The sequence below is a fragment of the Amblyomma mixtum genome, chromosome 2, assembly GCF_055824585.1.
Source record: "Amblyomma mixtum isolate Tamu chromosome 2, ASM5582458v1, whole genome shotgun sequence".
Classification (NCBI taxonomy): domain Eukaryota; kingdom Metazoa; phylum Arthropoda; class Arachnida; order Ixodida; family Ixodidae; genus Amblyomma; species Amblyomma mixtum.
In genome coordinates, this window is record NC_143013.1 from 314698478 (window position 1) to 314720621 (window position 22144).

General features: G+C 47.8%; 1 protein-coding gene across 1 annotated transcript; it reads right to left on the reverse strand.

Moving 5' to 3' along the window:
* Positions 1–182: 182 nt before the first annotated feature.
* On the reverse strand, positions 183–20243 carry LOC149365046 (uncharacterized). Its single transcript, XM_089575123.1, has 6 exons — positions 20008–20243; positions 9276–9469; positions 8259–8446; positions 6145–6227; positions 5186–5309; positions 183–789 (listed from the first exon to the last, which is right to left on the reverse strand). Exons 1-6 carry the CDS (start codon positions 20139–20141, stop codon positions 715–717), a joined length of 798 nt encoding a protein of 265 aa, XP_089431249.1. The 5' UTR covers positions 20142–20243; the 3' UTR covers positions 183–714.
* Positions 20244–22144: the final 1901 nt, after the last annotated feature.

Below are 22144 nucleotides of genomic sequence, written 5' to 3' on the forward strand. Positions count from 1 at the left end.
AGATCATAATTGTGACCTGTGCTTTGTTTAAAAATGCATATGCATATCCTTTGCCGGCTCCGTAGCCGTGATCAGTAGGCGCGGGTTTTTTGGCCTAGATTTCTTGTCTATTCTGCAGAACAGTGGCGGAAAACATGTTAAAAAAAAAAGAGAGAACCCAAAGACAAGTGCACACTGACAAATGAGTGGTACTATTTATTTTTACATAACTGACAGGTCATGAAGTAAATGTCTTTCTGCGCTTTAGCGCACAGTCAACGCGTCAACGCGCTCTGAAGGCCTGCTTCCGTTAAAAGAGGATGCTTTGGTGTTCCGGCGGCCGGACGTCCTATCACAAGATTTCTCTTCCAAAAGCGTGGGAGATTCAGGTTCTAGCATATGTAGCAAAGAACCACAAAAATACAAAGAAAAAGAACATAAAGAAAAAAAGGGAACAAGTACGTCTTCATTCATATTCTTGATTTGATATTAATTCTGTATCGTCGTTGTGACACTGAAATTGAACTGAAATAGGCTTGTCTAAGCGTAAATTCTTTGCAGATGGCGGTGCAATCCTTTATGGCACTGATGCAATCGCAAGTCGTCTCGCTAAAGCGGACACACGAGCCACTGCGGAAGGCGTTGAAAGCGCAATGGATGAGGACTGCAGTTTTCGGCGGTGCGCACAGACGTTCGAAAACTGATAGGAAGACGAAGCTGCACGAATCCGCGTCTTCAGATGTTGTCGTACGTCCTAGAAGAGCCTCCGCCTTGGCAGGTAACGAGCTGAACGAAGAAAACACCTCCCTCCTGCGGCAAGAAGGGAAAAAAAATGCAGCAGAAAAATAAATTGGTAAATCGGTCTTCGAGGAAAGGAAATGGCGCAGTATCTGTCTCACATATCTCTGTGGACACTAAGCCGCGCCGTGAGGGAAGGGAGGAAGGTGGGAGTGAAAGAAGAGAGAATGAGATGCCGTAGTGGAGGTCCGCATAAAAATGGCCTTGAAACGTTCATTTTCTAGCACATGCTGCTAAAATCATCGAATGCTTATACTTACGTACTTATTGTCATTTTTTAATTGTTTGCACTAAGCGAAGGCATGCAAGGAGAGTATGTCGAGTTCATGGCACAAGCGATCTTTATATGGTGCGCGTATTCAGCATTTGTGTGCCAGGTGTATACAGAGATTTGCCGTGTGTTTCGTAACCATGCTCATCGGATGCCGCTGCACCACGAACTTTTTTTCCTGCACTGGACGTATTTGGGTTGATAATGATGGCACTGTCATTGCACACAGGCCGCAGGGGGCTAGTTTGAGTTAGGTATAACAGATTTTGTCGCGATATTTTTTTTCTTCAGTTGACTCTTTTGCTCATTTATCGTTGATGATCGTCGCCTGTGATGTTAGGGCTTGTATTTAGCCAGCACTTTCACCGGCCCCAAACGCCACTCCGAGCAGATGACTAAGCCTGTAACCAACCATTCGTTTTGGAAGCAAAGCTGCAGTGCTGTAGACTCGCGGTACTGTCTCGAAACTTTGCGGAACACTGTAAAGCAAGTGATGCCAAGCCGAACCAATCGAGCCCAAACAGTGCAATATATAGGAAGGCCCATATATTGCACTGCTTGTGTTCCATTCAAGCTGAAGCAGGGCTCTTTGTTGTAGCCCTGTAACCATTAGCATTCATGGTGATTTCATCAACTTCAGTGGCATGTCTTGCTTCAGCTGCGACTCGACGTGTGATATCACTTCAAAACCCACACCGCGATTCAATTTGGGAGCCGAATGGTAAGCTGCAATTAAGTGCCAGAAACCTGATATTTAATATCTCCCCGACAGATACTTGTGAGTCCTAAGTGTATATGGAGGAGATCCCCCTCGGTCCATGCAACAAGTGGGCAAATAGTCATGCGTGGGACGTCCCCGTTACCGTTTTCATACTTTCCAAGGATATCTGATCGCCCACACAGGGTATCCGTGGGATATGCCCAGGAAATATCTTTCTTCACTAAGCTGAAGCTTAAATAACGCACTTTTGCGACGTTTCAAGATCAGTGGGCTTAGAAACTGGTACGAAAATGTACTGTTCGCTTGTTGACGCATTGAGCCATTAATTTTGGATCTCTTTTCGCGCATGCGTCCTTCGCGGTGCGATGATGGTGGCGCATCTCCCCTCCACATTTTGCCACCCTGTCGTGGCTAGACAGTGCAAAATTCGCTTTCCGTGCCAGAAGCGGACGGGCAAACGAGTCGCGCTGATCTGAGTACGGAAGGGTGCAGTGGCAAGAGGACACCCGAGGGCGCAAAGATTCATGCGCTGACGCTGTCATGTTTTGTTTCCATACAGATATAAAATAGGACATGGTCAGAAGCACTGGGTTTTAGTGATAGTGGAAGCGAGATTAACGTATCAGCAGTTGAGACGAGCAAGTGAAAACTATAGTGCCCTGGTGGCCTAAGAGCAGAATGGAAAAATTGCACGAAATGTCGCAGAAATCAAAGTAAATTGGTTTGGTTTGGTTTATTGGGTTTAACGTCCCAAAGCGACTGAGGCTATGAGAGACGCCGTAGTGGAGGGCTCCGGAAATTTCGACCACCCGGGGCTCTTTAACGTGCACTGACATCGCACAGTACACGGGCCTCTAGAATTTCTCCTCCAAAGAAATTATAGCCGCCGCGGCCGGGATCGAACCCGCGTCTTTCGGGTCAGCAGCCGAGCACCGTAACCGCTGAGCCACCGCGGCGGCACTCAAAGTAAATTGGCTTAGAACAAAAAAAAAAAAAGTAGACAATAATTTGAAAGTTCCACAACGGTATTAAAAATTAAAGGAAAAAATTGAGGTCGCTTCACGTAGTTAGGTCAAATGCAAATTAGGTGTGCTAGAACTGCGGTTTTCACTTCGGTTCGTGCGTTTGGTTCCATTCGTTTGGTGTTCGGATCGGTGTTCGGAGCGACAGTGGGTTATTGCCCACATATGCTGAACTGGTAATTCTTTATTTTACATTCATGGATTTCTTGGAGTCATTATACCACTTCTCTAATCATCTGGACCCCAGCCCACTCGGGTCTGGTTGGAAATGAGGCCGCCCACAGGCTCGCCCGCTCCTCTTTACCCCGGGGAGCCGTGGACACCTGATACGAATTCAGCACTAAAGAGGAAACCAACACCTTTCATAGCATCACAGACAATCAGAAAAAGAACAACAGGATCTATCCTCCTCCGGATAGATCGCTTAGCTCGGCTGAGGCCTATGACTGGAGAAGACTCCAAGCTATAGAAACTTCGCATCCCCGCTCTGGAGGAGCTGGACAGGAGGTGACACGAGGGAGGATACGGAGGTGTGCGAGTTCTGCGGACATACCGCTACACTCGAACACATACTATGGAGATGCCCCAGTGCCCCAGAATATGGCAGAATTAATAATGCAGAGGAATGGGATACCATACTCAGAAGTGCCGACCTTAGCATACAACGATACGCTACCCGCCTGGCAGCAGAAGATACGCGACTATATCGTTGCTAGTCTTCCAGGTGCGACGCTTCCCCTCCCCGGACGCCTGCGTGCGGACCCGGAGGGGCACGGGTCTTCTTCTGGCGAAAATAAAGTTTCTTCACTCACTCATACCACCTCTGGCGCAGTGGTGCAACGGTTAAGCGATACGCTACTGCACTGCGATGGCAGGTGCTGCCACCGGTGGGGCTTGTGAGACCGCCGACGACTGTGAAATCTTCTGACCTAACTTTGGTAATTCGGAGGTCGTGGGTATAAAGCTGCCATATATATATATATATATATATATATATATATATATATATATATATATATATATATATATATATATATATATATATATATATATATATATATATATATATATATACATACGCCCACAACCCGGTGCAGCCTGCCACAAAGCAGTCTTCAAACAAACCACGGATAAATGCGGGGAAGGGCCACTATAAGTGCTATCGCACTAAAAACGAAATAAACATAACAGTAGCCACTGCCCAGATCTAACGGGGCTACCAATGAGACTCTGTCTGCTTTCTATAGAGGCAGCTTGTATGCATAAACGGCATCGAGGTGTCTTTACGCCACGGCGGCAAAAACACGCGTCGTGTACCTTAGGAGGTCCTGAACTGAGCGGCGATTAGTGTCACAATCACTATTGAAGTTCTTAGAGGACGCTGTACTTATGGAACAATGGTCAAGACGCAATCACTTAAATCAGTGACTCAGGCGGAGCAACTGCCGACAGGCAGCAGTATCGCTAATCCCGCTCGTACATTTACATCACCATTACCACCGTATTTCTTAAAGAAAATCATCCAAAGGCACATTTACTAAATGTACAGACTCTGCCACAAATATACAGCCCAAGGGGTTTGGCTCCAAGCCGTGTAGCGGTGCTCTTTAAGCACATTTGAAAGTACTAAGCCTGGAATTGGGTTGAGGACTTCAGTTCCTCCCGATTTCACGAGATCAGGGTCCCTGAGTACCCAGAAGAGCCACACTGCAGGGCTCAGAAGCAGACCCCTTCTGTTTGCAAGACAACCCGCGCAGAAAACGAGGGACAATAGAAAAAGGCAACAAACGCAGTGTCCCTCGTTTATTGCGCTGGTTTATTGCCAAACATGAACTTTCACCAACTCGCGGTCTCAACTGACTTCACACGTGGAATTCCTAAGGTGCCTATGGCCATCGGACGTTACTGGAGAGGCGAGAGGCCAGTTAGGAATTAAGGGAAAGAAGGGAATGGACCTTGAGAGAAGGAAAGCACAGGGAACCCTGCTGAAAAAAAGTTCTATGATGCAATAAAACCTCATAGAACATTCATCATAGAATATCATACAATCTGTATGACATATCATACAATCTGTATGATATATCATACGAATTGTATGATATATCATACAGATTGTATGATATGTCATACAGATTGTATGATATTCTATGATGAATTATCTATGAGGTTATTGCATCATAGAACTTTTTTTAAGCAGGGAGATATGGTCTTTATTCTATTACTAATTATGGTAATAATTGCTACTATTAACACGGTTACTAACATCATATTAACGAACAACAAATGTTTCTTTATGCCCTCCTTGGTGTCAAAGACTCTTGGCTTGTTTCGTTTATGTCCACTTAGCGAAATTAAAGTTTTCGATCGCGAACGGAAAATAAAATGCGCACGAACCACAATGAGCGAAGGCAACTCCTTCCAGAACTGCAGATGCGGTATCATCTCCATGCCTTCTGCTCCGTTGTGGCGGTTGATCAGGATGCCGCCAACCAAGTAGATCAGCAGTGCCACGAAGAACCTGCCGGGGCGAAACCATCGCCACAGATACGTCAGTATATAGGTACATATGTATACTGCGCGCACGGCATGCCGTTTCGTGCGCAACCGAATCGCGCTGCACCTTCTGGCCTATTAAATTAACAACGAAAACTTCATAAAAGACAAACTTCTTACGACGAGTAGATTCCAAAATTATGTTCAAAACGGTTAATTCTTGCTGTCTGGTCCTTGAAAACTTGTAGGGCAGCGCTCCATATTTAAAGCTGAGAGCAATCGATTTAACCAAACCCTGCACCTATAGCTGTTAGGATGCTAGTGAACTGTATGCATAGATAAACTTTCAAAGCGCGACAGCGTGGTGGTATCCTCAACTAATCTCAAAATAGCACTACAAAACATAACCTGAAAGAACTCCGCTTACACGAAAGTTTAATTTGAACGAACTAGCCTTAAAACGTACACCGGCACTACGCGAGTGTAACTTTTCGGTTTTGCGACATTCGGATGCGTTCGAATTGGTTGACGGCGGCATTATTTGAATAAGAAATCAAATCGTCATGGTTTGGTCTTGCTTCCGATGCCAAAAAGTTCCGCCAGTGCCGTAATGTCTTTCGTTAGAGCTCAACGACCTGTTAAATCGACTTTCTTACTGTGCACTGCAACATGCGTAAGCAGCGGAACGCACGCCGTCGCTGGACTTTCAAAGAAAAGCGCGCAGCAAAAACAGTGGAGAACAAGCCACATGCAGTATATCTAACCGTGCAGTGGCGCACTGTGCCTCGACCCTACAGCGTTATACTCTGGGCGCCAGGGTACAGGTCACATCAGCGGACACTCGCGGAGTCGCCACTCACAGGATGAGGAGTACGGATCCGGTGCTGAGCCCTCCGGATGGCGCGGTTCCGCAGGCGCCGTCATACGGCACGGTGAGGTTACGCTGCACGAGAAGAAAGCCGAGGAGACAACCTCAGGCAGTGATAAGCGAAGAAAACAAAGATACGAAAGAGGAAAAATCTGGTGATGGCGCAAGAAACGAGGACATGGAAGGCACACAAAAGACAGGACTGACGCCATCCGTGTGTGCCTTCCGTGTCCTCGTTTCCTGCGCCATTACCAGTTTTTTTCTTTCAACATGAACCAACTCGCCCAAACTAGAGTTTTACTTACACGAAAGAGAATACATATTCCGGATGATGGAACAAGGCAGGCACAGCTCTGACTCTTCCATCTAATAATGCATCGGCGACGTAATGTATGGCAAAGCATCTCGGAATTCCGTTACCGTCTCGTGGGGGCTGCACGGCCCGAAACTGCGCAAGAAATGGCTCTGCTGCTCCTCTCTCTCGCACACAGCAACGGGAAATATCGCCTGCGCACAATCTTATTTTTACCGGTCATTAGCTTGCCAGCCCTCGAAAAGTGAAACGCTTCCCTTGAAATTTTAGCATTTTGCTCCGGCAGTATAACTTTTAGGCCTCTTCCTTTTTTTTTTTCAGGGTTACCTTATTATGATACATGATATGTAGCGCGAAAAGGACGAAGGACAAAGAAAAAAGAGGTTCTTTGTCCTTCGTCCTGTTCTGGCTGTTTATCATGGGTCATCGTTACCGACTCGCTCAACTTTCCACCCTTACCTTACTATCTTGTCTTTCCTATTGATGCCTTTATATATTCGTGAGCCGCCGAGTTTTCCTCCACAAAGCACTGCAGTTGTATAAGTGTCTGAAAACTCCTCGCCTCTCATCGCAACTCCAACGCTTGCATCTTAAATTTGCCTCTCATGCTTTATACGGTTTCCACCTTCCCTCCCTTAATCACCTAATTAGTCGCGCTACCACGTGCACCTAAAGGTAGCATGCCGACCGCATTGGGCTTCCTGGGCTTATTTCAAGTGCATAGTTATTACCAGATCCCAAGTGTACAAAAACGTTTGCAAAAGTGCCACGCCTGCTTTTCTAGACAAATGCAATTAGCCTCATCTGCCGGCAGTCCTAAGCGAACACCGTCAAACTCAGGGGGGGGGGGGGGGGGGGGGGGGGTATTCTGAACTTGTAATTTTTAGAAAACTAGAGAGTTTAGGGAAATTCTGTCCGGTCAGGGTGATTATCATGGCCAACCCTTTCTCCTGGCTGCAAAATCTACCAATAAAATACTTCCTACGGTCACAACAAATATTTACGACAGCCATGGAAAATCAACGGGATGTGACGAACAATCGAAATTCTTGCTGTGATTTAGAGTTATGCGCCATGCGGTTCATGGTGGGAGCCGTGCAAACTATAAGCGTTTGTCCACAATTCATGCGCTTACACTCGGCGCCTTTGTGCCGGTGCTAGATTCTAGCAATCCATTGACTGTCTCTTATGCAGGCTTGTGCCTATTACCCCTGCAAACAGCCGTATGCTTCGTGGCAGCTGGATTTTCTTTTGTCATTTGCTCCCTTGATCTCACTTTGTCTTTCCCATCGTTCGTTTATCCCCATAAAGAGGTAGTAGTATGCCCTGACTCTTGGTATAGTTCCTAGTTCTGTAATGTAACTGTGCTATCCTCATCATTATGTCGACCCGAACACTAAAAGTTCCCTGTTAGATTTCCGTACAAAAACCTGCCACTTCCTCCCCACGTGTATTCGCAAAATCTTGAGCGTCTGTCCGATTTCGTGCTAGAAGAACGATGAGGTCGGCGTAGGTTAGCTTTGGTAGACAACGAGTATCCATTAGATCTAATCGAGGATACCACCACTAAAACCCTAACCCTTCACTTCCAGTGTTCTTTAGAGAGAGACAGAGAAGGTGACAGAAGAAAGGAAATACCGGGAGGTTGCCCAAACAGTGCCCGGTTAGACCCCCTACACGTGCAGGATGTCAATGCAATGTCGCGTGCGGTATATTTTAGGATACTGCTGTAGCATAGTCCGAGGGATACAAAATTCAGTTTGAAAAATGACTGCAAAATTTCCGAGCTGTACCTCGCATGGGTCTCTGTCTTCGACGTTGCTGTAGTCGAGAGTCGTGACCACGGATCCCGGCCCAATGGGAAGGTGCTTCTGTGGGTCGCAGGTAAAGATAACGTTCATCTTCAGTGTGCTGGACTGGTCACTGCACTTCAAGGCGGAGGAGCCTGGTTCCTCAAACTTCGCCACGAAGCTGTTCTTGCCTGATGATGAAACAAACATAACGCAAGTTGAAAAACAATCATATTCGTTCTCGACTGCACTGGGCACAACCTTCGGTATAATCTGTTGTGGCATCTTGAGAAAGCGCGATATCATACGCGCTGCATCGCATGCAGCTGGTTAGGCGTAGCCAGGCGTTGACGACATTTTATTACGCCTTGTCATGTACAGCTTGGCACATCTAGCGCCGCCGCGTTTTTTCAAACTTCTCGTGTCCGCCTATTCCGCAAGAGCCATATTTTTACCCCAAAAAGCCTATTTTTGAAAATTTTTAAAGTGTTCGCTGAAACACGCAGTAGAATACATGCGAAAAATGCAAGCAGTACACATGAGAACACTCGTGCGTTTTTTTTTTTTTTTTTGTAACGTCTCATATCGCTCATGAGTAAGATTCAAATATCTACATGTGTTTCCGATGGAGGCGAACTACAAAAGGCACCCGTGTTCTGCGTGATGTCAATGCACGCTCATGTTTCCCAGGTGGTCGAGATTAATCTGAAGCCCTCCAATAAGGCGCCTCCTTCTCTCTTCCTTCTTTCACTTAGTCCTCCATCTCTTCCCTCACGGAGTGATTGAGCTGACCACCGAGAAGTGACTCAATTACAGCGCCTTTACTTTCCTCGTAACCAATCTTAAATTTCCCTCGAGTCCCAGCTATTTTCTCTGTCCGCTAACTCTGATCCAAATGCTCTTACGCAAAAGGGAAAGTTTTGCATTGTAGGCTTACGTGTAACGCCGCCGCGTATCAGAGGTAATCGGAATCAAGGCGTGACGGCTGCTTAGCGTTAGCAAATATGACGGTGTCCTTACCGTTCGGTACCAGTGTCCTGAATTTGCCGATCGCATTGAATTTGCTCGGCGCGTAGGTCTCGCACGCGGTGTCTCTGCCGCATGGGGTCGGCGGCACTTTGTCGTCGCTGCAGAATTGCAATGTCCACGAGCAGTTCGAGGCCCCTAAAGTGACGCAGGGGCCAATGCCTTGAATGGGGACGAACCACATGGTACTGGAAGAGGCAAGCAAAAGTTGCAACCAGAAATTACGACACAAAATACTTTCCTCGCATGGTTCATATAGAATGCGCAGAAGTGGTTGCTGCAATCTCCTCTGCCGTTAAGAGGTCCCGGAAGGACAGCCTGCTATAGCCTGGAAGCGAAAGGTGTATACGCACCACGCTCGTGCAGACTAACCATGTCCAGCCTCCTATTTAAATAGGGAAAATCCAAGTGTGACTGCCAGGGAGGGCTATGACGATTATAGATTTTACAGGTGAGTCTAATCTACCTCAAACAGCAAAACCTTTGGAAATCGTCACCACTGTGTCAAATATAGATCCCGAACAGTAGGACGCCGTTGCCTGTTCGTATGCACCAAGTCTGTGGGAGGGCAGACGGCGCCTTTTACGATCTTTCTATGAGAGTTAATGACTGACCTGCCACACTCAGGTCACAACTCCATGCAATCAAAATCGAGACTGTTGCGTAGAAGCTTTGCTGCATTGAATTATTTCGGACTCATTGGATCGCTGAATGACCGCAGTGAGTTCACGGGTTTTCTCTGTTGTTGAAAATATACACCTCTATATTCGTGGGTTATGACAGTGAACAAAAGAGAAACGTCCGCCTCGGTGGCTCAGTGGTTACGGCGCTCGGCTGCTGACCTGAAAGACGCGGGTTCGATCCCGGCCGGGGCGGTCAAAATTCGATGGAGGCGAAATGCCAGAGGCCCGTGTACTGAGCGGTGTCTGTGCACGTTAAAGAAGCGCAGGTGATCGAAATTTGGTTTGGTTTGGTTTATGGGGTTTAACGTCCCAAAGCGACTCAGGCTGTGAGGGACGCCGTAGTGGAGGGCTCCGGAAATTTCGACCGCCTGGGGTTCTTTAACGTGCACTGACATCGCACAGTACACGGGCCTCTAGAATTTCTCCTCCAAAGAAATTCAACCGCCGCGGCCGGGATCGAACCAAATTTCACTAAAGCGTCCCTCATAGCCTCTCTGGGACGTTAAACACGCATAAACCATAAACCAAACTGTAGATGCAGTCTACGTAGCTGCTTACACATATAGGAACTGCGCACGACTATACCACGACGGTTCGGCGCAACACTCCTTTTGGTTTGCATGGCCAGCCATGTTGATGTCGGCGACCGTCGTCTGTTAGTAAATGATATATATTATATATATCAGTTTACTGTTTCGTTTTCTGGACGAAATGTTCTCCTTCAACGATTCAACCACTCTTCTGTATTTGTGTTTCAATGATTTAAATAATAACTGGAGAACGTGGCCTGACTCATCGAAGGTATCGGTACATTTCCAATGCACAAACGCCCGCTTTGAAGGAAAAGAAGCAATGCCACCGAAGGCGAACCCTGCCGAGAGTTGTTTGGCAGCCTCTAACGACTCAGAGCAGGGTGTGGCTGACGACAGCGGTACTTTGAAATAATATCTTCCGTGACGTCACTCTGAACTTCCCCGCACTCTTGCGGTGCATTAAGGAGAAGCGAAAAATTCAATCGTCGATTATGTCACTATTTTAAATGCTAGTGCAAAAAAACTTGGCATGCTTTACCTATAGCCTATATAGATTTGATTCCTTGAATATCGCGAAATTCTCAAAAAAGTGCTGCAATTGCCCTTTAACGACCCAAAGCGACTCAGGCTTTCAATACCTCATTTACGAGCCCGGTATCTTTTTCCCCATTTTCTATCCGCTAGAAAAAACGTTCTTTTTTTTAATCTTTTTCCCCGAGCCTTCCCGTCCCTAACTTTGAAATGCAGCAGTCCATTTGTCGAAAAACGATTATTAAGTGTCCGCATTGACATTTAGACGAATGTAGTTGTTGAACATTTTGGCGGACTTTCGAACGTTTTCTGCCCATTCGAAGCGTGTAATGGCCCGGTTTACGCGAAGCATGCAGGATATATATAGCCTTGTCACGAGTAGAATAGATTTGTAATAATTTTGATTCTGTGTTTTTTCTAGCTTTATTAGTTGTTAATTCAACGAATTCATCTGGTGATGTAAATTTTTGTGCACTTGAAATTTATAGCTCCGTCTCTTATCAAACCACATCATAAAAAGTAAAACAAATTTTTTATGCGTTAGAGTATGGCTGAAATGACTGCTTTAGGTTAGAAGCGCAGGTGATCGAAATTTGGTTTGGTTTGGTTTATGGGGTTTAACGTCCCAAAGCAACTAAGGCTATGAGGGACGCTGTAGTGAAGGGCTCCGGAAATTTCAACCACCTCGGGTTCTTCAACGTGCACTGACACCGCTCAGTACACGGCCCTTTAGCATTTCGCCTCCATCGAAATGTGACCACTGCGGCCGGGATGGAACCGGCGTCCTTCTGGTCAGCAGCCGAGCACCCTAACCATGGAGCACCCGCGGCGGCTGGAAAAAGACTGTTTTACGTTGTTGATAGCTTGGTGCGGGTTAGTCGGTGATTCATCGTGGAAAGTGGCAGCGCAAAAGAAACGGGGAGTCGAAGACGTAGAAACATGGACGACAGGACGAGCGCCGAACTACCAACTGAGTTCAGTCCAGAATTCGGTTGGTAGTTCAGCGCTTGTCCTGTCGTCCTTGTTTGTACATCTTCGACTCCCCGTTCCTTTTTGCGCTGCCCCTTTCCACGTCTGTGTTTTCAACCTTTGGGAACGGATGTCAGAAGGCAATCTAGTGCCTAGTGCCATGCCGTGGCAGTGTAGCGAATGAAAAAAAAATGTATGGTAAGCAGGATTTCAAGCAGCATTCAAGCAGTCATTTTAGTTCAACACATTCGTGGGTAATGAACGTTATAGATTATATAACGCAATCTCAAACACACGGTTCGAGTTCTGCCTTTGTACAATTGCACGGCGTTTTATCTAACAGTAATAGTGAGACGCTGTACGGTGGCCGTCCGGATGTGGCAGCATGACGGAGTAAAGTTCTATCCAAATGCGCAAAATGTTCGAAGCATAGACAATGCGTAAAACGGTGAGTTCACATAAAGTGATTGTTCTGTTGTTGCAGCATTTGCTAGGGAACCATCAGGTCGAGAAAAACGCCGCATGGCTGACAGCGGCAGGCAAAGGAATAAAAGAAAACATGGATCTGAGGTACAGTCTTTGTCAAAAGTAACCAGGCTGCATGGTTTGCTTCTAGCTTGTATAGTGGAGTCCTTGTCACTTTCCCAAACATCAAAAGTTGTTGGAAGGTAAGAAGACACCCAGTCGTTACCTTTAACAACCATTTCAGCTTTAGGGAAGCTGTGAGGGATCCACTGTACGAGCTAGAAGCAAACCATGCAGCCTGGTTACTTTTGACAAAGGCTGTACATGTCGCTTTGACCTTATAAACAGCTAACATTTTCGTGTTGCTTTGTGAGCAGAGGAGATGTCTAAAGAAGGCCAAATAAGTAGGCGCTATCTCCTGGTGTCTAAAGCGCGTCGATAAGACAACCTGTTCTCTCACATGAGACGAGCGGCTCGTAATATGCCAGGAAGCTTGACAAACAAAATTTCGTCGAGATCAACTAGAGCGAGTTTTATACCGACACAGGCCCACGGATTAAGGCATCGTACCCAGGCTCACATTTCGAATTCACCATTTCGAGTTCGTAAAAATACGAGGCGAATTGTGTGCCGAAAAAAAGAAAAAAAAATGAAGCAGGGCCTAGGTCACTGTGTGCTGAGTGTGGACAAGCGCCAGAATTTCAAAACCAAATGGATTCCGATAAAAGGTGATCAGTGTCTTCTGTAGTAGGATACAACTTATAAAAACAGCAGTTGCTAACACTGGGCCGCGGTCCGTGGCGTCTTGTATTACTCCGCTGGCCAGTCGAAACTGTAAACGAAGTCAATTTTTTTTATGTTTGACTATATCAAACAATCGATGTATCAAAATTCTAGAGCTCATGATCTTTTTCTTGTGATAACCATCTTGTTTAGGTAACAAGAAATGTTTAACTAGCGGACTACTTTTTCGTCATGGAGGAATTCTGTGCGCGGTGGCTGAATGTGGGCGGAGCTTCACTGCAGACTTAAGTTGTATCTGACTATAGACATTTTTTTTTAACATTCTGCTGCCTATATAGATCCTGCAGGAGTAGTTCGAGAAATTGTACTTGACGACTGTGCGTTATCTAGGCCGATTGAAACAATAATAGGGTAATTGAGATGCGAACGACGGAATGACAAGATTTTAGCAGAGGCAGAATAAAAGCTAGAGGTTTATCATTTTCGTTTGAAAAGGTGCTGCTGCGAACAGCTACCTGCTTCGTCAGCGCCACGTGTGCCCTCTTCCGCCCTGCTCATCTTATCACACAGCGTCACGGCCAAGCACAGCTTTCCTTTCCTTCTCGTTTTCTTTGACTGGCTACGAAAACCAAAGCCACGAAATACATGGTCTGTTCTGAAAGTAGTAGGACTCATTTTTTTAAACAAAATTTATTCAAGAGAATAGTACAAACGATTACAATTTTTCACGGTAGCACCCTTCCGCATCTACACGCTGCTGCCAATGAGTCTTACAGTTTTCGTATGCCTCCAGGAACGCCTGGACCGGAATGCTGTTTAGCTCCCTTGTCACGGCCTGTTGAACTACCTCTACCGATCCGTGATGTTTCCCCTCGAGCGTCGATTTTTTTCTCGGGAATAGAAAAAAGTCTGGCGGGGCCAAGTCGAGGCTGTAGGGGGGCTGAGGCAGCGTTGCCGCCTTGTGCTGGACAAAAAATCGGGGTCCTCATTCAAATGATGAAGAAGATCCTACCGGTTGGCCTTTTCCTCCTCTGACAACACTCCCGGCACCAACTTCGCGCACGCTTTCTTCATGGATAAGTTTTGTGTCACGATCCCAAAAACTTGGGTTTGAGGAATGCTGAAGTCATCAGCAATCATTCTGATACTCATTCTACGATCACTGTTAAGTAAATGTTTCCCTCGCTACACATTTTCGTTGGTCATGCTGGTCGAAGGGCGTCTGAAGCGGTCGTCTTCCTCCACTCTCCTTACCTTTTCGGAAAAGCTTGTGCCACTCAAAAACACCTGATCTACCCATGTAAGCGTCACCGTAGGCCTCCTTAATCATGTTGAGAGTCTCTTTGCCCGTTTTACCAAGATTTACTCAAAATTTGATCGCGTATCGTTGATCCAGTAAACGCTCGACGATTCTGCGTGACGAGACGTTTCGACAGGGGTTCACAGTACAAGCGAGCTCCTCTCTTCAACGGCCGAGAGCCGACTGCCGATTTTCCCCAGCATTCCCAATATCCCCCTTCAACAATCCTGCACGCGCAGACCACCTCTCGTCCGCCCGTTCGCCCAGGAAAAAACCAGTCCTACTACTTTCAGAACAGACCCTGTAAACCTCGTTCTTTTTACTCCAGCCACCCGTCTCGTTGCGTTCTAGCGGGCTCCGCCGCCGACCCGTTGGCAGGCGTCCGCCAGCCGCCGGCCCGCTTGTAACAGGTGCGATAAAACGTACCTGCATTCCCTGATTGGCCGTATCAAAAGCATGCCCGGGAGCCTAGAGTTAACCGAGTAGTACGAAGGGCGGGATGTCAGTACTCCGAAACGAATGTTCACTAGCAGGTTGTCTTCGCTTTTTAGTACGAAAGTACTCACCAAAACCGACCAATAATCTTGTCAAAATAACCAAATCAATTTACACGACTGGGAGTCGAACCCGTGGCGTCGCGACTAGATCAGCTTCGCAGGTCGCTGCGCTAGAGCACTAAGCTATCGCCGCTTTTTTTTTTCCTTTATTGCGTGGAGTCACACCCACCCTGACAAGTTTCAAGCCCGATTTAACCTGGTCGCATTCCGCAACCCCCGATACACACTCACACCAGCATCCTGCTCTCACTTTGCCCGCACATCGAAATTCCGGGAGACACACGCATGCGTCGAGCAAAGACAGCCAGGCAGGAGGTCGATCCTGCGCAGCATATATATGCCCCCCGCACCATAGCACACTGCTCTCTGAACAGAGACTTCGATGAACGTGGAGGCTCTTTGTGGCGATCTTTCATGCGGCTCTCCCGGAGGCTAAAGAGTCCCATGAGTGCTAAAAGATCACATGGAACCTTAGAAGCTTCCGCTGCAGGCAAAAATCTTATAGTGTAAGGCGTAATCTCAATGTCCCTTTTTGAGAGTCCGTTGAAGAATGTCATAAATTGCCGATCACGCCTCGTGTTAAATTGCATCCCACTCTCGCGCTGTGTATTGCACACCGTCTTCTTCGTCCACTAATACTGCCCGTGCTTTCGGCATTATAATCGATTTAACTAAGTTAAAACCGTGACCAAGGGCGTCCGCAGAATTTTTTGCAGGGGGGGGGGGGCGGGCCCATTGGTTGTTGGCGCCGGAGGGGGGGGGTGATATGTTCGTAGCAGAAAGGCACTATTTGCGGAGTAAATTTATGTATTTATATATAAATAAAAATTAAGTTAAATACACACATGAAAGAAAAATTACAAACAGAAAATTAAAGCGTGGCTAGGAGAGATATATTGGAGTTTATCAACGAAGAAACAATCAAAATTAATAAAAAATGCAAAAAGATACTGCCACTTCGTGGAGAAGAGTGCTCAGCCTTGCTGCATACGGGTTCTCGACTCACCCGGATTGATGACCAGCACACAGCACAATATGTTCACGAACACGCAACTACAGTCACTCAGTCAGTCTTCCTTGAACAGCAACTGCAGGCGCCTCCGATTTTTCTGGGCAAATTGCGTGATTACACGGGTGATAAATTCATTTCTGTGCTTCATTACACGCTCTCGGTGCACACTCATCATACACATTGATTGGAAAAACGGTTGAACGCGTACGTTGAAAACAAAAGATGACTATATATACAACGAAAACTTATTTACAAGATAAATGCACGCTCGCAGCTTCATACACCTCGCTCCATCTTGCTCGCGCATCCGCACAGTCGAGCAACCGCACACTGCTCGCCGCTCGCCGTTTTCTCGTCCGCTGTCTTGGTTGTTCTCACCTTCGTTGACAACCCGCCACTAAAAACACCGAAGCACAAACACAGAGGCGCGCACACGTCACACGTACAAGGGCTTACTTGCCGCAATATCCCCGCATGCGCATTTTTTGGGGGGGGGGGGGGGGGGGGGGGGGGGAGGAACGCCGCGCGACTTCCGAGGGAAAGGGACACTCGCCACTCCGGTCGGAAAATTTGTTTGTGTTTTTATGGGGTTCAGAGCCCCAAAACAACTCAGGCTATGAGGGACGGAGTAGTACAGAGTTCCGGATAATGTCGACCACCTGGGTCTCTTTACCATGCACTGACATCGCACAGTACATGGGCGCTGTTGTGATTTTAGGCCCAGCCAGAGGGGACAGGCGAGCCAGGCAGGCGCCATCGGGCTGCGTTGACCAAAGGCGCTGGTTTTCGGGGAAGACGCAAGGAACACTGGTGTGGGGGCGCCTCTGGAGACTGCGTCGCCGTGAACAAAAGCAGCTAATCCCCTTTTCCGAAGAGTCTGAAAGCGGCGCTTCTACCGAGCTGCGCTCTCCCGTGGATCAGAGGAGACAGCGAGCGGCGGCGGCGCCTACTCATCGCCCGCTTGCCCCTGAGCTGCCCGACAAAGCGGGGGTGGACACGGCTGATTTGTCCTTCCCCCCTGAAGAATTCATCGGTGGCCGGCGTACGAACGTATCCTGATTATAGCGAGCGACGAAGGCGAAAACAAGATGCCCCGTGCACTGTCTGCCTCTGTGTCGCTATCTCTCTAAAGATCAAAGAAACAGACACCCATCTCAAGACGACTCGAAACACATGCTCGCCGGTGCCCCTGTATGTCTGCAACAGGTCGCCCTTTTGTAGAGCTAACGATGGCGTGGTTTGAAAACGGCGAAACGACGCGCGCCCGGACGCGGCATTTTGCAGATGTGACCCAAAGCGTGGAAGCAGGGCTGCTTTTAGCCTTTTGGCTGAGCACACCACCGCCCCTGGCGTGCGACCATCGCTCATGGTTCGAGTGAGTGATTTTCCAGGGGGGTGCAGCCGCCCCCCCTTGCCCCCCCCTCCGGACGCCCATGACCGTGACCCTTTTTGAAGCAGTGTTGTTTCAGTGAAAGGAGAGAAAGATAGAAGGAAGAAGAGGCAGGGAGGCTAACTAGGCATACGCCTGGATGACCACAGAATTCGTGGGAAGAGGGATAAATAGCGTGAAAAAGATGAGAGAGAAAGATTGAAGACTTCTAACGCAGCGATTCGCCACTACCATATCCATGTCGTACGCTGAGGGAAGAGATTTCACAGGCAGCATTTGGTCGCATCGTCGGCGATACTACATGATAGCGACCACAGCTTATTAGCAAAGGACTAGTTATGTCCGAACTTGCATGTAGCACTCTCACGAGCAGTATACTGCATCTCAACCGTGCCACGCTTCTCAGGGGGTGTCTGCTTGCTTTGGAGCTGTACCAAATCAGAAGAGATCATGGTTCAGTTCCGTACCTGCTTTCCATCAAACACATTGTCTCCCAAGTACAGCGACAAAAAAAAAATACTTATATATGCGAGGAAATCGAATCAGCCGACGAGCAACTAGTCAGACTGCGCGCCGAACCTCTCTTGCGTGAGCCGAGTAATGTCGTTCTTCACATTAGGGCGGTGGCAATTTCCATTGTTTCACCGCTGCAGCACACCCTTTGTGCACACCCTGTGTGACCGAATGTGCACTGCACACGTTTCTCGGGGGAGGCGGTGCTATTCCCGTGTCTGAGCATGTGGCTGTTTGAAGGGTTTTGTTTGCTTTTTCGAAAACAAAGTGGAGAACACGCTGTAGAATACTTGGGAAGGTTGACTAACGGCTTGAGATGCACCATCTTTTAGGAAACACAGCACGCAACCATAGCAAAAGGCGCTAGTACGTTATCTGCCGAGTTTGTTTAACATTTATCTCATAATCATCATTATCAGCGTGTGCATGCCCACTGCAGGGCAAAGCCCCTCAGCTGCGGCCCCCGTATTCACACAAACTTCTTAATCTCATCCTGACACAAAGCATCCGTACTGAACTTGCCTTCGCGCTTGGCAGTTTCCCCACTTCTCCCGTACTTTCCATGCTCCTATGGGAGAGCTTTCTCTTACTCCCTCATTTATTCACTCACCCCATCACTCACTCGTGCTCTTGCATTCCAGCCTAAAACAAGTAGTGAACTTGAAAACAACCGCCCACTCATAGATAGAGTGCAGCTGATGCGGTGGCAGATAATGATACGAGAATAGAACGACTTTACTTCCGACGTACTTTCGCGCGGAACGTTTGTGGACTCGTTGACATTTACCCATTTTTTTTTTACAATATTTTGTTAGGAAGAGGGAGCAGATGCTCCTGCACCACTTTTCTGCACAGCCTTTATCTCATAGCTTGATTGCTTTGCTGGCTTTGTCAGAAGAACATCTTTCTTATTGTTCGCATTTGATAAAATACTGAGAAAGAAAAATCACAAGAATGAAAGGAATGTACGCAGTTTACCATTACTACAGTATCAACCTAGCAGATGGCCACAAATTTATTGAAAGATGCCTGTGATGGAACAGTGTGACTGAAGTAACATGTGCGTTGTTAAACACAAAAGACACGAGGATGTGAGCGTTTAAAATACTCTGATCACTGGATCAAGATGAAAAGCTCGAGAAACCTCATTCTGGCTACTCCAATCTGCTATTTGGCCTATAGATATTACGCTGTTGTTTAGAAGGCGAACAAAATCGCGCGGATGTCACTCGCGGATAGAGCGAATATCCACGGTAGCGTCCTCAGTGCTGGCGCTCGAAAGTCGAATTTTAATATTCGAAATAAAATTTGGCGCTTCGTCGTCTTGAACTACTCTGGGCTGCCTCAGTATTTTGCTTGATGACGTGATACGAGCGGCAGACCCGTATTTCCTTGACCGCAGGTGCCTATGGTTATGTGCAGATTAAAGAGAAAAAATACACCCCTCCATTGCACAGCTCGGCATGATAAAGTGCCCAGTACCATATCTGGATAGGCAGCGTGAACTTGCAAAAGGAAAGAGGAGGACTTGGGGGAGGGGTACGCGGCGAGTAAGAACACCGCCATATTTTTGCAATCTTCGAAGGCAACTCTTCTGGTACCGGAGATGGTCCAGAAAGCCCTTAGCTTTGCCTCGAACGCGTACTTTTCAGTCCGACCCTCCACGCATGACCTCCTTTGCGATAGCTGCAGACGACGCTGCCGTTGTCCTTATGAGTCATATACTGGAAATTCAGGAAATGTGCCTTAGAGGAGGACGAACCGGAAGTCGACGCTCTCGAGAATGTTTTCTGCGTGGTCACGTGATAAAAAGAGGCAAGACAATGTCTCACTTCCGGCGAGTACATAATTCGTACCATGAGGGAAGGGCGGTTATGTGCAAAGGGGAGAGGAGGGAGGGACCAGTATAGCGCTCACTGCCACTTCATCGCCCTCGGTGCATCTGACCAAAGGCGCAGGAGTTCTTCCCCCACCCCGACGCACTAATTGCTGCAGGAAACAAAAACGTGCAAAAGAACAAAGCACTCACGTGAAGAGCCTCTTGTAGTTGTAGCCGCCACTAATTTCGCAAGGCCCGTCTCCCGCTGCAACGGCAGTGCACGCTGCGGTGCAAACAAGCAAGAAAACAGCGCTTCGAAATCCCATCGCTTTTGTCCTAGCCATTTTCTGTTCGCCCGCGCGGTACACGCCTGTGGGTGGGAGGGTGATGCGTCTGCCGCAGGTGATGCGCTCGCCGTCGGGGCTTCGCCCAACTAAGTCGATAGCGACGAGACATGGCAACTGGATAAATGCTACAGTTTTATACAATGTTATCGGGGCGTGCTCGAGCCGCCGAATTATCTAATCGGGGAAGGGAGCATTGGCTCCAGGATCGGTTGCGCTAAAAGCGCCCCAGGAGGCACTGCTTTGCGAGGTGTGAGTTCCCTTCGGACTCTCCTGTTCCCGAGAAAGACGCTAGGCGTCCAACTCTGCGGTGAGTAAATGTAGAGCGGCGACAGCTGATACATGCACGACGCTGAGTCATATACCAAACTTAAAGGATTTTCACCGTGCTTCCTCCAGGCTAGGTAATGAAAGCAACAAGTCTACCGAGCGCTCAACGAGACCCCCCGCTGCCAAACCTGCCTTGATTGAACGACCATTGGCGCAATATCGAGAGCACCTGACAGCTCCTCACTGGGCCGTCATGACACGCCAGGGGGATAGCTTTCGCGATTTCTGGGTTAACAAAGTTGTCTCTTTGGGCTGTCTTGTACAGTTCTGTCGTCCCTTAATTGTTTTAAGCTGTGCTTTCATATTTCGGAAAGCTTTCTCATTGTCCAGCAGGAGAACGCAGGACCTGCCTGTTTCGACATATGGCGAATGCGCTAAACTCAACATATATGCTGTGCTGTAAGTGCGGATGTGCGAGTCATGTAGATTTTTGCCGCTTCGCGTGACAAATATGAAAAGCACTTCCGCTAGAATCCACTCCACACAGCCCCCTAATTTCTCCCCGCTTTACATAATGTTTCCCCCACCTTCCATCATGCTTTCCCACCTTGCACCATGTTTTCCCACCTTCCATCATGTTTCCCTCACCGGCTCTCTGTTCAGAGAGCCCACTACCGGATGTACGCCGTTGCCTTGAGTTCCCCTTGCTTCCCAGATTCCACCCTCAGCGCGTGGAACGCGGTTACGCGTCGTCAATTGTGGGAGGTGTCGCATAAACAGCTCTCGCTGCACAAAATGCTGCCTTGATCCAGGGTGGAGACAGAGATTCTAGTCACAGCGGCGACTGCTCACACCTGCCGGAACAGTATAGAGCAGCCTTCGCGCCTTGAGTTAATGATCCGCTCATCCTACGAGGCAAGTGTAGGATTTGGGAGCAGGATGTCGGGCATGCATTTGTAGAAGGCCATCATGTGTGGCGGGGAGGGCTGTGTTTACATGGAAGTGGTAGCCAGGAAAGTATTGTTCAGGATACTGAGAAGGAAAAGGAAAAGGAGGTCGGGGAAGGAGCAGGCCCGCAGCTACCAAAAAGTAGTTGCATCTTGAGGGGAGAAAGATCGTCCAGATTCACCGATTTCCGTTAGACAGGTGGAGCGTTTCACAAATAACCAACCATTGAAATACTGTATATTTTGCAATTAGCTGGGAAATAATGAATATTGCTCTCATCGTTTCTTAAGCAGTTCTGGCAGGCTTTTTCAAAAAAAAAAAAAAGTCTTGCCGCTTGCCGACTGGCGTCTTCAGTTGAGTCACTTCGTCGTCACTGCTTTTTTCAGTTATAGTGCAGCGTACATGCAATGACGACAGAGCTTGAAGTGGTGTCGCACATTGTACTCCTTCGGCACAGACATAACCTGACGATCTTTTAAACACATCACCTTTGCAATTCAGTGAAAAAATACTGTTGAGGATTTTGCGGGGTCGCAGCGGAGCACCAGACAGAGACCACCAGCGTGGCAGGCTTCTAGTTCCGGACTGCCCGTGCCGGGCGTGCGCCACGAGCACGCGCTGTCCGTCTTTATTTTCCTCTAGCGCGCGCTGTAACGCCGATCTCAGCGCCGGCGCTTTATAGCGTCGCCGGGCGCTACAATACGATTGTACCCATCGAGGCCGAAAACACCGCTTCTCGTCTTCAACTTTTCGCTTCGTTGAAGCCTTCGACGACATTCCAATAC